Here is a 14,694-nt window from a genome sequence, read left to right as displayed (position 1 = left end):
ATGAATTTGAACAAATTTAAGATTTGAGGAAGAAAAAAATTTTATTAGCTTTCACACTTTACAAACCACATATTCCACTTTCTCTTATACATTCAGTTCAGGTTTTTAATATGTGGGCATTTTCTGAGAAACTGGGATCCCAGCATAGATCTTTCCTGCTGTGTGCTGGCAAAGGGTAAACCAAATTCTTCCTGATCATAGTAAAGGATGATACACTACTTATTGTACTACCACTCTGAGGAAAGAGCAGGAAATAAGCATCTTACCAAGTCATCCACTAACTTAGTTGGGCATATTAAGAACACTTGAGGGGCGCCTGGGCGGCTCGGTCGGTTTTAAGTGTCCAAGTTTGGCTCAGGTCATGATCTTGCAGTTCGTGGTTTTGAGCCCTGCATTGGGCTCTGTGCTGACAGCTCAGAGCCTGGAGCCTGCTTTGGATTCTGTGCCTCCCTCTCTCTCTCTCTCTCTCAAAAATAAGTAAACATTAAAAAAAAATTTAAGAACGCTTAATACAGTCAGTAGTGTGAAAAGATTAACGAAGGGGAAATTATTTTCTCAAGTGACTTATTGCAGAACTTCTTCAAATAGCAAACTTCAAAATATAGTTTTAATACTTTAAAAATACAACCAATATCCATGAAATCATTGCCTAACTGATGAAATGAACCAACAAATTTATGTGCTCCTTCTCTCTTCTGAATTCCTGCCTCCCCTTTTGAGGCAATTACTTCTGAATTTTGTGTATATCATTACCTTACTTAAAAAAGTATTATTATGAATATATGGATGCCTAAACAATATATTTAGCTTCATCTTAACTTTATAGAAAGCGTTTCATGCTGTATGAAAGCCTTTTGCTCAACATTGCATTTTATTTATGTTTTAAATATTTATTTTTTCAGAGAGTACAAGCAGGGGAGGGGTAGAGAGAGGGAGACAGAAGATCTGAAGCAGGTTCTGCACTGACAGCAGTAAGCCTGATATGGGGCTTGAACTCATGAAAGGTGAGATCATGACCTGAGGCGAAGTTGGACACTCAACCTACTGAGCCACCCAGGTGCCCCTCAACATTGCATTTTTAAAGATTCATCCACATTGTAGTGTGCTATAATTTATCTTTTTGGCTGCTGTATTATGAGGTAATATTCCATTGTATGTGTAAAAAATTTTCTGATCCATTTTCATGCTGGTGAGCATGTATGGGTTATTTCTAATTTTTTTTTTGTTTGTTTTAAATAATATTATTTAAATACTTTTCAGAAATAGATTTCTTTTTTTTTTGAGAGAGAGAGATAGAGAGAGAGAGAGAGAGGCACAAGTGGGGGAGCAGCAGAGGGAGAAGGAGAGAGGGAATCTCACTTGGGGCTTGATGTCACCACTGTGAAATCATGACCTGAGCCGAAATCAAGAGTCAGACACTTAACCGAATGAGCCACCAAGGTGCCCCCAGAAATAGATTTCTTGTAGGTATACCAATTCTCAACAGGTCTGAAGGTAAGAAACTATTTCACATTTCTTTTATAGGTAGTTGTCTCCTATTACCTAGTTCCTATTGGGCACATACTGGTGCTTTTTAAAACTTATTGACTTGTGCAACTAAATCAGTTTGTAAACCTCACAAGTTCTACTTCCCAAAGCCTCTGGGATCACAGTTTTACAATTTAAGAAAATAATTCTCCCACCCCCACCCCCACATTTTACTAGGTGCTGTCAGCACAAAAGGGTTTCTTTGATGAAATGCCATCATGATGACATTGGTGGAAAGTCTAGATGTTTCTGCTAAAGTATAAGATTATTCAGTTGAATGATCATGATTTTTTCACACGCTCCAGTCTTCCACCCACTTCCATCCCTCTTACTTCTTTCCCTCTCTCAGACAAAAATCTATTATGTTTACCTCTGATGCTGAGATTTCTACAATTGTAGATTTATACATTTGCAAAGCTCAGTATTACTTTGTAGATATTAACCAAGAATGATAATAAGTACTAAAAAATGATTATACCTGAGTTAATTATTTTGTTAGGAACAAAAACCACCAGGAGTATTATCATGCATACTCTTTTCACTTATTAAAATTAACTAGCATCAGGCTAGAGCTAACTCCTATCTTAGTAACTAAAACTGATTTCATGGCTAAGTGGCAGTAGGTAATGATTTACAGATGTAAAGCTACCAGCAACTTAGTAGATATCTTTGGAAATTTATCCTGCTCCTGTTCTGATTTACTCAACTATAAAATGAAAATAAAAAGCTGGCTTCACAAAGCTCATGGGCTCCATGAGAACTTTGCCTGCTTTACACACCATTATACATCTGCTTAAAACAGGACCTACCAAATATCAGTCTCAAAAGATACTTGTTGGTGTAGATATGTAACTCCAAAGCACTCTATACTCTTGCAATGGTATATTTTCACCCTCCTGTTTCACCTTAACCATGAAAACTTCCAAGTTCCTCAAAACCAAGCTATATTCATGCCCCAACAAATAAGTCATTCTAACACAGGCTTTAGTCACTTGTACCTAACAGATTCATTCATTTAACATGCAATGGGCACCTACTATGCGTTAGTCACAAGGGACATAAGAACAAGGTAGTAGGCAAAAAACAGGCAATTACAGGTGCACAGACGGCTATTCAGTGTTGTTTACATACACAACTATTGAATTTCAAATTTATTTATTCATTTAGGAAGTAGGGCCTCACTGAGCAGAATGAGGAACTAAAGGACTGCTGCTGTCTGAAAAGGAGGCTTCAGTTTAGGATGGGATTCCAGTAATGGGAGGCAGTAAAGGAGGCTGAGAGCATGTAGAGTCGGAAAGCCCACAGTGAATCCTAGATCCACCTTTAGAAGCTGAATAACTTTGGCATAGTATTTGTATCTGTGCCTGTTTCTTCACTGACAGAATGGGGATAATAATATTAACTACTTCAGACTTCACGGAAGTAATGTTAAGTAAAATGCTTAGCATGGCACTTTGTACAAAGTAAGCAGTCAGTAAATACTAGCCATTATCATCATTATAGGTGCTTGAGAATTCTGGGGGGAAAAATGCTACCATCACATGAAGAGTAAGTCAGTAAGGATGAAAGCTCATAGGACTGAGGTAGAGGAAAGTCAAAAGGAGATGTGAGCAAAGGGGATGCTGGGGCATCTCTCAGGCCTTGAGGAAGGAAGACATGGGTCAGAACTTTACCAGGCATTCATATCAGGTGACCAGATTTCTTAAGTTCATAAAAAAGGCAGAGGAAGCAGATGTTTATGCCTGTAGAGTCCCTAAACAGATTCTAAAATTAGAGGAACCGTATTCTATTTTTTTTTAAAATTTTTTTAACGTTTATTTATTTTTGAGACAGAGAGAGACAGAGCATGAACGGGGGAGGGGCAGAGAGAGAGGGAGACACAGAATCGGAAGCAGGCTCTAGGCTCTGAGCCATCAGCCCAGAGCCTGATGCGGGGCTTGAACCCACGGACCGCGAGATCGTGACCTGAGCTGAAGTCAGACGATTAACCGACTGAGCCACCCAGGCACCCCTAGAGGAACCGTATTCTAAAAGGCAACATGCTGAAACAATTTCTGCTTTCTACATGCCTCTTGCTGTCACAGTCTGACAGGCTCTTTTCCTATGTTTTACGAGGTTTCAAATTTCCCCACCTCTGCCCCTATAAACTTCTTTTCAGTTTCCATGCCACTCCCTCTGACACATGCTGCCTGTCATGTCTACTTGGTACAGAACAAGTACAGAACCAGGCAGTCACTAACAGGGTCCCTGCAATCAGGGATACCCACCTTGGTCAGCAGCCCTTGCCTGGTGGGCTTTAGGAAGACCATGAACCTTCCCATTATTTGGAAGTAGTTACGGTAGTGGGCGGGATCATACTGATACTCTCTCAAGTACCACTGCTCTGTAACTCTAAAAACATTTCCTTTCTCATAATTTTAAGTCATGCTATCTTACACTACTGACTTCCCAAAATAAATGTTACAGCTCACACTTGAGCCACTTTACCCTAGAGGAAGAAGTTTCCATGTTAGTAAGGTTTGGGTGGAAAAACAACAGTTCAGATATCCTGCAAAACTCATTAAAAATTTTTTTTGTTTTAATGTTTATTTTTGAGAGAGAGACAGGGTGTGAGCAGGGGAGGGGTAGAGAGAGAGAGGGAGCACAGAATCCAAAGGAGGCTCCAGGTGCTGACCTGTCAGCACAGAGCCTGACTCAGGGCTGGAACTCCTGAACCACGAGATCAGGACCTGAGCTGAAGTCAGATGCCCAATCGACTGAGCCACCCAGGCACCCCTAAAATGGGGTTCTTTAGGGCACCTGGCTGGCTCAGTTGGTAGAGCCTGTGATTCTTGATCTTGGGGTTGTGAGTTTGCGCCCCACACTGGATGTAGAGCTTACTTACTTACTTACTTACATGCATAAATAGGGACTCTTTAATTTATGATGGGGACCCATTACCTTTTGTACAATGATAAAGAGGCAGCGTATCTTTTAGGCAACACTTAATTATTTAAGGAATTTTCAAGTATGTTAGACAACAAGAAAATATCATTATTTCATCCAGTTAATTCTGCTACGTTATTCTCCCAGACTTTTTACTACCTATAACCTATACTAGAAGAATATGTTCTCTTAGCTTCTTTGTAAGATTCCATCTCTTTAACACAGATTTCTGCTAAACAAAAAGGAAAAAGATGCAAGACAGAATAAGTCAAGTGAATATGTTTTGAGGCCAATACTAATCTTTTAGCTCCAAAAATTGCTTTCTTTGCCACTTTTGCTCTGCTCTCTCTCTCACCAAACTTACTGCTTTCTACCTAAACTGATTTAATGCTTTGGTGAGGGAGCATACAGTGATTAAGAACATGAGCTGTGACACCACACTATGCAGGAATATGAATTCATTCTGTCCTTCACTTAAAAAACTGCAATATAAACAAATATTGAATCATTATGTTGTATACCTGAAATTAATGTAGTGTTATACGTCAGTTGTGCCTCACTAAAAATAAACAAACAAAACACCTCTGGGGATAGGGCCAGAAATCTGTGCTAACAAGATGTCCAGGTGATTGACAGGTGCAAAATTTGAGTTAAGAACTATTCTAAAACCACAGAATCTGTGTCTCCAGATTTGCAAATGCAAATCTAAGGCTACTCTATCAGAATATTTGTATTTTATAATAATTTAGATAAGTCATTTAGAGATACTTAACCAAATACTCTGACAAAAAACATAAGTTGTATACATCTACTTATATGAGTTCTACATGGACTCATTTTTTTTCAGTTTTCATTTTTTTTTTTATGTTTATTTATTTTTGAGAGAGAAGGAGAGACAGAGCACGAGCAGGGGAGGGGCAGACACAGAACCTGAAACAGGCTCTGGGCTCTGAGCTGTTAGCACAAAGCCCAATGTGGGGCTTTAATCCACAAACTGCGAGATCATGACCTGAGCCAAAGTCAGACACTTAACCAACTGAGCCACCCAGGCGCCCCATTCAGTTTTCATTGTTAAGAGAGTAGTTTTTAAGTATCAGCTCTTCTATCTGTTGCAAATTTTAATGAAAATCAGCACGTACTGATAAATGTGAACTTTTTAGCTCTTTGCAGGGCACATAAAAATATTCCATAAAATGGTAGCCACTAACTACCACTACTATTATCTTACTACTCACATTCTTTCTTTGTAGCTGTTTGGATTACAGAACTACAGTAAAGCTTCTTTCATCTAATGGAGAGCCTTTTAGGATCCTCTAGTATCCAAAATGAAGCTAAGACCAGAAATAAGAAAAAAGAAAACTCTGTCTATAAAGAATTAACCTACTATTATCAAGAGGGGGGCAGTCAAAACAAAGTCTCAAAGATTACATCTAATATTTTGAAATTGTTGTTTTGTCAATCAGAGTGTGAGCTTTTTGATAATGCTGGGCCAGAAGTGTAAGTAAAACAAATGAAAGGAAGCAGAAGGGGAGAAATTGGTTGGGAAGACAAACTGTGATAATTTAGGCAGCAGTGATAATAAGAGCTGTATCAGGAAAGAAAGCAGCAGACAGGCTCTTGTAGCCAAAGGATGCAGGAACTGGGGGAATTGGGGGCATGAACCAGCTCGCCATACCTCACCAGGTCACTGCAGCTGTGGGTGGAAAAGACCCACCTGTATTTAGATACTCTTTAGTTCTAAACTCTAGTTCTCTGGTAGTCACTAACTTACAATTAAACTGTCTGAAGATGGGGGCACCTGGGTGGCTCAGTCGCTTGAGCGTCCAACTTTAGCTCAGGCCATGATCTCACAGCTCATGAGTTTGAGCCCCTCATTGGGCTCTATGCTGACAGCTCTGAGCCTAGAGCCTGCTTCGGATTCTGTGTCTCCCTCCCTCTCTGTCCCTAACCCACTCGCATTCTGTCCCTCTCTCTCAAAAATAAATGTTAAAAAAAATTTTTTTTAAGTCTGAAGATGCTACATTTCTGAAGGGTTTTTTTCCTTTTCTATGGGTGTTTATATCTGTCACTTGACAAAATAACATTTAATAGATCAGAAAGTGATTCTTAACACAGGTAAAGTATGCTTAACACAGTTGGAAAAGAGCTGAAAGCCTATGAATCACAGCATTGTAAATGGAGGAACCACTCTACGTCAATTATACCAAAAAGCTGTCTTTAAAAAAGTCACAACTCCATCTGCTATTCTAAAAACTACTATATAAAGATGAACCTTAAATACTTTTAGGTTCTCATTGTTCAATCCTTCCCCGAATACCTATCAGTTTTGAGCAGATGCCGCTATATTTACAAAATAGAATGGAGTATTTTTGTCTTTTCAAAATTAAAAAAAAGCAATACATCAGGTCAACTAATTAATGTGTATTCAACTGCTAACCAGGTATAATGTTTTCTGGAGTGCTATTAAACAATGAAAAAAGAAAAGAGACACAATAATAGAAATGTCCATGGAAGATAAATTAAGATCAGAATATATACATATACACACATAAATAATATATATACATGCACACATACATATATAATATACACATCTTTATATTGTATATATGTGTATAAACCGAACATAAAACTATTTTTTCCCTTACTCATTACTGCATTTATACATAAATGAGACAGTTCCTTCCCCAACATGGGTTCTTAAGGTGCATCTGTGAGAAAGCACATCTGTGAATGTTTCCAGAAACCCTCATTCTCTGCACTTTCCAGGGCTCAACAAGGCATTCACTATTAGCTATACGCAACTTTACAGTGGGTGGACATAGCAATGCTACCATTCCTTCCCACTTTTTTTCTTCCTTCTATTCCCCTCCTAGCCCTTCTACCATCTCACAACAGCACATACAAATACAGAAAGAAAGTTGCTTCTTTGTTGAGTGCAACTTTTTTTTTTTTTTTTTTTTGGTACATTGTTGGAAATGGAAAAGACAAAGTCAGAGATGTGGGTTTATTTGCATGTCATTGCCCTAAACATAAATGTTAGCTGTGGCTCTGGGAGTTGGAAGAAGAAATGAATCACTGTCAGTAGAAGCTGATAACTACGCAAATAGCAGGAGTGCCTCTTCACTCCAACACCAAGAAGCCATCTCTTACTCATCCATGAGAAGACTTTTAAAGTTAGGATGGAAAAGGGAAGCATTAAAAGCATTGTACCATGGCATGAAAGTAGATCCTTATATAATTTATGAGAAATTGGTGTCGAAGGTCATACACCAAAGGGGAAAAAGCCTCATGAAATATGAACCCATACATGTCTGTGAATGCATGCTAAAGTTCTGGAAGAAAACTCACCAAACTCAAAAGTGGTATCCTCAGAAAAGGGGGTAGGTCTCCTACCCAAAAGGAAAGTTCACTTTGTATTCAATGTACTCTTGTACTGTAAATATTTAAACAATGACAATAGATTTATGTGTTACTTGTAGTTTTTATAGATCAAATATTTTTTAAAAGGCATAGTAGGGGGGCGCCCGGGTGGCTCAGTTGGTTAAGTGTCTGACTCTTGATTCCAGCTCAGGTCATGATCTCATGGTTCAGGAGATCAAGCCCTACATCGGGCTCTGTGCTAACAGTGTGGAGCCTGCTTCGGATTCTCTCCCTCTCTCCCTCTCTGCTCCTCCCCTGCTCACACTCCCTCTCTCAAAATAAACATTTTTTTTTTTTAAAGGCATGGTTAGGAATTTTTATGACACTTAAAAGCTAGAAGCATAAAAAATTAGCAGACTAGCACTCAAAGACTCAGAAAGGAACATAATCCAACACAGCAAATCAGAAGCCTTCCTTCCTGCTGTATTTAAACATGATGAATATATTAAGGATATTATATCTAGCACGATTTTACACTGACATAGTACACATTATGAACACTGAAAAGTTTAAGCTACGTTCCCTACACACATTCTTGCTATTCTTTATCAGTGTCATTTAAACAAAGCTGAACTCAAATGTAAAGGTTAATTTTTAAAATATCTGAATACAATCAAGGTATCTACAATAAAAAAGATGGCATTGCCTTAATATACAACAGCTCAAAATTATTATATTAAGTACTTTGGGCAAAGACAGTAACAAGAGTTAAAAACTGGGTGATGAGGAGGCAAATACTTATTGGGTACTGAGGTTGAATCTAAGTACTGTCCTGGTAACTGAAATGAGAAATCTTTTTAAAACTGTTTCCTCAGGGGGTGCCTGGGTGGCTCAGTCGGTTAAGCGGCTGACTTCGGCTCAGGTCATGATCTCGCGGTCCGTGAGTTCGAGCCCCGCGTCGGGCTCTGTGCTGACAGCTCAGAGCCTGGAACCTGTTTCAGATTCCGTGTCTCCCTCTCTCTGACCCTCCCCTGTTCATGCTCTGTCTCAAAAATAAATAAATGTTAAAAAAAAAAAAATTAAAAAAAAAAAAGCACCAACAACTGTTTCCTCAGGTTGCTCAAATGAACAGCCAGGAGATGCAGAGTTCTGATATCCAAGTACAGTAAAACCTTGTGACTGTAACTTGTTCTATGAGTGTTCTGCAAGACGAGCAAACAGTTCTAATAAATTTTAACTTGATTAACAAGCTATGTCTTGCAATACAAGTAGTACGTGATGCTGAATGTCACATGATCACAACTGAGCCAATGGTTCTCTCTCTCTCCCTCTCTCTCTACAGGATTGTGGGGTATGGTCCCATGTCACGGTCTCAGGCCGCAGTGTTTGGCAGAAATTTTTGCATGTTGGAAGGTGCCCACAACTGGCACTAGTGTGTTTTTTGCCACTTCAAAGCACCTCTGGACGGTCCCTTGCTTTTCCAAACAAGAGTAAGCTTAGGAATGCTTTGCTTCATTCTAGGTCAGGCTGCATGCAGACAGAGACCCCTTCCTCTGCTGCCTTCTTGCCAGACACATTAAATACCGTATATGACAAGAGTTTATTTATACTGTACTCAACATCCGTTAACGATAGTGAAAGTCATCCTACACAATGACCCTCCTCTCTGGTCTCCCTCACACAAGCCATGAAGGTTTTCAAAGGTAAGTGAAGGTTAATTTATGCTTCTTTATATTGTATATTTTCTTTGTTACTTTGTATTATATTACAGTATTTTATTCATTTTCATATGAATGTTTTTGGGTTGTGGAATGAAGCATCTGAGTTTCCATTATTTCTTATAGGGAAATCCGCTTTGATACACAGTGCTTTGGATTACAAGCATGTTTCTGGAACGAATTAGGCTTGCAAACCAAGGTTTTATTGTACATGATAGAAAGTAATACTGCATTGACTCTGCAGGGCAGCCACAAAAAAATCTTTTAATTTATTGAGTATTCCTTTTCCTAAGTATGCATGTGTTCTGAAGTACATATAAAAATAACAAGGTGGGGTGCCTGGGTGGCTCAGTTAATCCTCCGACACGTGATTTAGGCTCAGGTCATGATCTTGTGGTCACAGGATCAAGACTATGTTCAGCTCCATGCTGGACATGGAGCCTACTTAAGATTCTCTCCCCCTCTCTCTCAAAAAAAAAAAAAAAAAAAAAAAAAAAAAAAAAAAAAAAAAAAAAAAAAGAAAAGAAAAGAAAAGAAAATAAGGTAAAAATAAAAACTCAGGACAAGAACTGCTCAATACATCTGCATTGTAAGGTAGAGACTAAGAGATCACACCTATGAAGCTTCAAGTCTTCATTCCTGATCTTGATCATGCTTAGGCCCTAATTTTCTAACAATACTTAAAAAAAAAAAAAAGCTAATCCTTAATAGGAGGAAGCATCAAGTAAATTAACTGAAATTCAGATAATCCCCACAGCTGACACCTCCACAGTTGAGCATTTGCTGTGTCCATAAAGTTTGTGGGGTGCCTGGGTGGCTCAGTGGGTTGAGACTCCGATTCTGCTCAGGTCATGATCTCGCAGTTGGTGAGTTCAAGACCCGCGTTAGGCGCTGTGCTGACGGCTCAGAGTCTGGAGCCTGCTTTGGATTCTGGGTCTCCCTCTCCTTCTCTGCCCCTCCCACGACACACCTGCACACTCCCTCTCTCAAAAATAAATAAACATTAAAATAAATAAATAACTAATGGTTGTACCACAACCTTTACAGAATTATAAAGAATTGATAGGAGTGTCTTCATCCTATAGTGATGTGGTTAATAAGCAGATTACACAGAAATAAAATTTTAAGGAGAAAAAAGAGGCCATGCTTAAAGAACAAAGTAGAAAGCAGATTCCTTAGAAAATTGAAAGTAATGTTGTGAATATTATCTTTACTTCCCCTACTGATTAAAGGACTAATTTCTACCTTGATTAGGCACTCCCATCTTGAGATTAGCACATACCACTCCAACACACAACCTATGGTTTTACTAAGACTTTTTGTCAGTGGTCAGTGTTGGCCCTCTTTCTAGGTAAGTAACAGAAACGGTGACACTGGACTATTACCTCCAGCTGAACCCAATGGCTCCTAACCTAAGAGAACCATGCCCCCAGTTTCAGAGGTTTGGTGTTTGTTTAAGGAGCACGGGCTTGGTAGGCAAGGAATCTGGGTCAACTTCAGTCCTACTCTAAAGCTGTTACTTGGGTCAAATCATTCAATAATACTGAGCCTCAGCTTGATCTGAAAACGTGGCATCCTATTTGTCTCACAGATGTGAGGATTAACTATGATAATCACAGCATATGCACACAGAAAACATTTGACTCTTAATGTCATAAGGGATGGATTAGGGGTAGAAAAGACAAAGTCAGGATTTCTTGGTTGTGTAGAGCAGTTAAAAGGCTTGCTCTGGTGAGAAAAGTCTCTAGCTCCATTTCTGGGAAAGAGATTCCCTCATCACCTTAGGCAAGTTTCTCCCCCTTTTCAGAACTCATACAACAAAGTACTTGGCATTTACAGCATGCCTTGTATCTTCAGCCACATTTTCATACTGTAAGACCCTGTCATGTTAAACCAGATTTAACACTCCTCCAAGTCTTTTTACACACACTGCCTACTCTAGAACCCCGCTCCTGGCAAGTAGCAATGAACAGCTGTTGACTGATAAAGCACAAAGTGAGGTCCGCTGCATTCAGGGGGCTCCCGAGGCGGTGGTATTAAAAGGTGGAGGCCTCTGCCTGCCAAACGATACAATCTCGGGAGGGGCCCCTCCAAAACCACACATTCAATTCATGTCAACTCGCGTACTGGTCCTGATTTCTCTTCTCAATCCCTTGGACGCATCTGTGATATTTACGGGTGTGGCGTGAACGCTCGTAAAAATTTTAGTGGTACAACCGAGGCCGCCCGGGCTGCGGCGGCGCAGCAGCCACACCTACTCCGCGGCCCCGGCGCCTGGAGCTCGCAGAAGGCGGGCCAACGGGGCTGCCGGGTCTCTGGGCGCCGCCCCCTCCTCGGCTCCTACGGGAAAGGCACCCAGCCTGGGACCGGGGGCTGGGACCCGGCGAGCACGTGGGAGGCTGGCGAGGACGAGCGTCCGGCCCAGGAGGGGAGGGGAAGCCGAGCCGGGCGGGAGCCAGCGGCCTGGGGAGACTCCGAGGTAAACAGTCCGGCGCCCGGACCGCGGCAGCCCCCTTGCACCCTTCCCGGCCGAGTCCCCCCTTCCCGCCGCCACTCACGGTGCTTGCCGCCGCCGCCGCCGCCGCCGCCGCCGCCGCTCGGGTAGCTCAGTAGCAGGAAAGGCAGCGGGGAGCCCGGCGACGGCGGGGTCCTCCAGGAGCGCTGTTGCTGCTGCGGCGGCGGGCGCGCTGCGAAGCCGGCGCCTCCATCTCCTGGGTAGAGCAGGAAGAAGGGGGCGGCCACTGGTGAGCCGGGATCCGACTGCCCGGCAGGAGAGGCCAGCGGCGGCCCCGCCTCGCCCTCTCGGTCCGCGCCCCCGGCTGGAGCGCGGCTCGGCTCCTCCAGCAGCTGCTCCCCGCCCCTCGCCGGTTCCTCGCTGCAACTTTCCGCGCCGGCGTTGGGCGGCGGCGCGGTCTCAGCCATGCTCGCTCCTTCCTTCGCCGCCGCCTCGTACTCGCGCCCGGGCCTGGGCCGGGGAGTAGAGGGTCACGGCGGCGAGTCGCCGCCTCGTCCCGTCCGCGTCGCCGCCGCCACCTTTCTCCTTGGCCGCGGGCCGGCGTCTGGGCTCCGCCGCGCCGTCTACAGCCCGCCCCGCCGGGGTCCGAGCCAGCTGGTGCGACGGCCCCGCCCGACGGAGCGGTCTCCCTACCGGCCGCCTCCTCTCGCCCGCCCCTCCCGCCCCGGCCCCCAGCCTGCGGCGCGGCTCCCCTAGGGGGCGGCGTCCTCCTCTTCCCACTTCCCACCTTCCGCTTCCCTCCGCCGGCGTTGACCTCCCTCCCGACCCTAGGGGAGGAGACGGCGCCCAGTGCGCGTCCTTACCCGCCCCCGGCACGGCCCTCTTAAACTGTCAGGTGTGTTTGCCCTTCCCAGTGCTTGAAAGGTGGGAGACCTGGCGAGATAGCTAGCGGCGTTTTGTGTTGCAGCCTAACTTCAGCCGTAGCACCGAGGCACAAAGATCTGGGTGGGAGAAGAGGACAAAGCTGATTTTAAAAAGGAACCTCCCTCCCCCCCGGGTATTAAACTGTACCATTTGCCTTTCACACACTAGAACTTTAACCGTTGATTCACGGTTTTGATTCCTGAGCTTTTTATGTGAGCAACTAGAGGTGGGTGTCTTCCTTCTACCACCTCTTTTGTTCCCTCTCTTGTGCGCCCTGTAGAAATCTTGTATTTGCTTTGACTTCAACTCCCTGGTTTTCCGGTGTTCTGGGTGCGCATGAGTGCATTTTAAGCCAAACAGATCAGAATTTATACGGCAAGCGCCTATTATAGGTCGGCAGTTTTCACTTTCATAGTGCTTCCGTCTCGCTAGTAATTGGCCGCTGTTGCTTTATTCTGAATGTTTGAATCAATGATTACTGATCCAGTAATTCCCATAAGTAAACATTTCTTTCTCTAATAAAGACAATTTGCAGTATTATCGTTATTTCTTACGCTGGATTCTGTGAATGTATCCTTGCATTTCCTAGCAGATTAGCTTCGTGTTCAGGTTGCAAAATGCTGGCATAGAATCCATGTTGACTTTTAATTAAAAATCACTGTTGTGTAACATTTTGCCCACTTGCTTTTCTCTTTCTCTGGTCCGACTTTCCCTCTGTAGAGAAAGTTATACTTCTCTAGGAAACTAAACCTTTTTACTGTTAATATTCTCTGAAAACCACTCTCAAAGTACAAGAAATTAACATGAAACTTCTAATACTCTTTTCCGTCAAAACTTTTAAGCAAAAAGTATTTAAACAGATGTTTACAAGAGGCTGATTTCAAGGAGTCTGACAATTTCTTAGTAGCTTTTCAGTTTCTGGCATTTCCCTGACCTGTGGATCCCAGCGCTACTGCCTGCTTGAGTTGTCTTTTGAGCCAGGATTCCTCTTTTGTAAAAATTATTCTATTACTTACTCATAGAGATGCGGGGATTAAATAAGAAATATAGGGAAAGCCTTTAAAACAAGATTTGGCATAGGGTAAAATAATTATTATAAGCTATATTTCATCACCGTGGCAAAACAGCATATAATTTACAGTAGTAAGACAAAACTGAGAGTAAAAAAAAAACAACAACAATTTTTCATTGTATCTTTAGGTTGTTTGGACCTTTTCATGTAAGCTTTGGTGAAGGTGCGAGTCTTAATAAAAACACACTTGCCTTTTAGGAATTACAAACTGTAATACCTTGAAGAGAAAAACAAAGATTCCAGATGTATTGCATGGTTTTAATGTCCATCCTTCACTGGATCTTTTATCTTGTTTTTGCATGCAGAAAATTTTAAGTATTTTAGTTCCTTCACAGGGATGTTTTGAAATGTTTCAGTAAAGAATTTGACAAGAATATACACTTACTCCTTTGTAGGTAGAAGAAAAGAGCAAAGTCCTCACAAATCAGAATCAGCCAAGGGAGTCACCGAGTTAAAGTGTGAAATACTATCTAGTCTAAATTGCCAGCTTTCTCCATTCTAGTTTGTTAAGGTCCCTAGAGGTATTAGAAATATTGACATGCTGTGGAATTTTGCAGCGTATTGTGTGTGTGTGTGTGTGTGTGTGTGTGTGTGTGTGTACCTCTCTGCATTTAAAAGCAGTTATATTTATGCTTTATGTCATTAATTAAGTGGCAGTGTAATGAATATAGAAAACCAGTTGAAGTATGAGTCCTTTAAAATTTATAGGT

At 42.0% G+C, this 14,694-nt stretch overlaps 1 protein-coding gene across 5 annotated transcripts in view; it reads right to left on the bottom strand.

Annotated features, from left to right (window-relative positions):
- RUFY3 (RUN and FYVE domain containing 3) overlaps positions 1-12,567 on the bottom strand; it is an 81,034-nt gene extending 68,467 nt beyond the window's left edge. For all 5 annotated transcript variants that reach the window (XM_081795525.1, XM_081795526.1, XM_060654915.3 and 2 more), the window contains exon 1: positions 12,092-12,567. In XM_081795525.1, the coding sequence (XP_081651651.1) occupies positions 12,092-12,455 (364 nt within the window). In that variant the 5' untranslated portion in view covers positions 12,456-12,567. The remainder of the gene's footprint in view (positions 1-12,091) is intronic.
- Between the last annotated feature and the right edge of the window lie 2,127 nt (positions 12,568-14,694).

This window comes from Panthera onca, chromosome B1 (genome assembly GCF_046562875.1).
Source record: "Panthera onca isolate mPanOnc1 chromosome B1, mPanOnc1 haplotype 2, whole genome shotgun sequence".
NCBI classification, from domain to species: Eukaryota; Metazoa; Chordata; class Mammalia; order Carnivora; family Felidae; genus Panthera; species Panthera onca.
The sequence above is the reverse complement of the archived record's forward strand: the minus strand, read 5'-3'. Positions and strand labels throughout refer to the sequence as shown.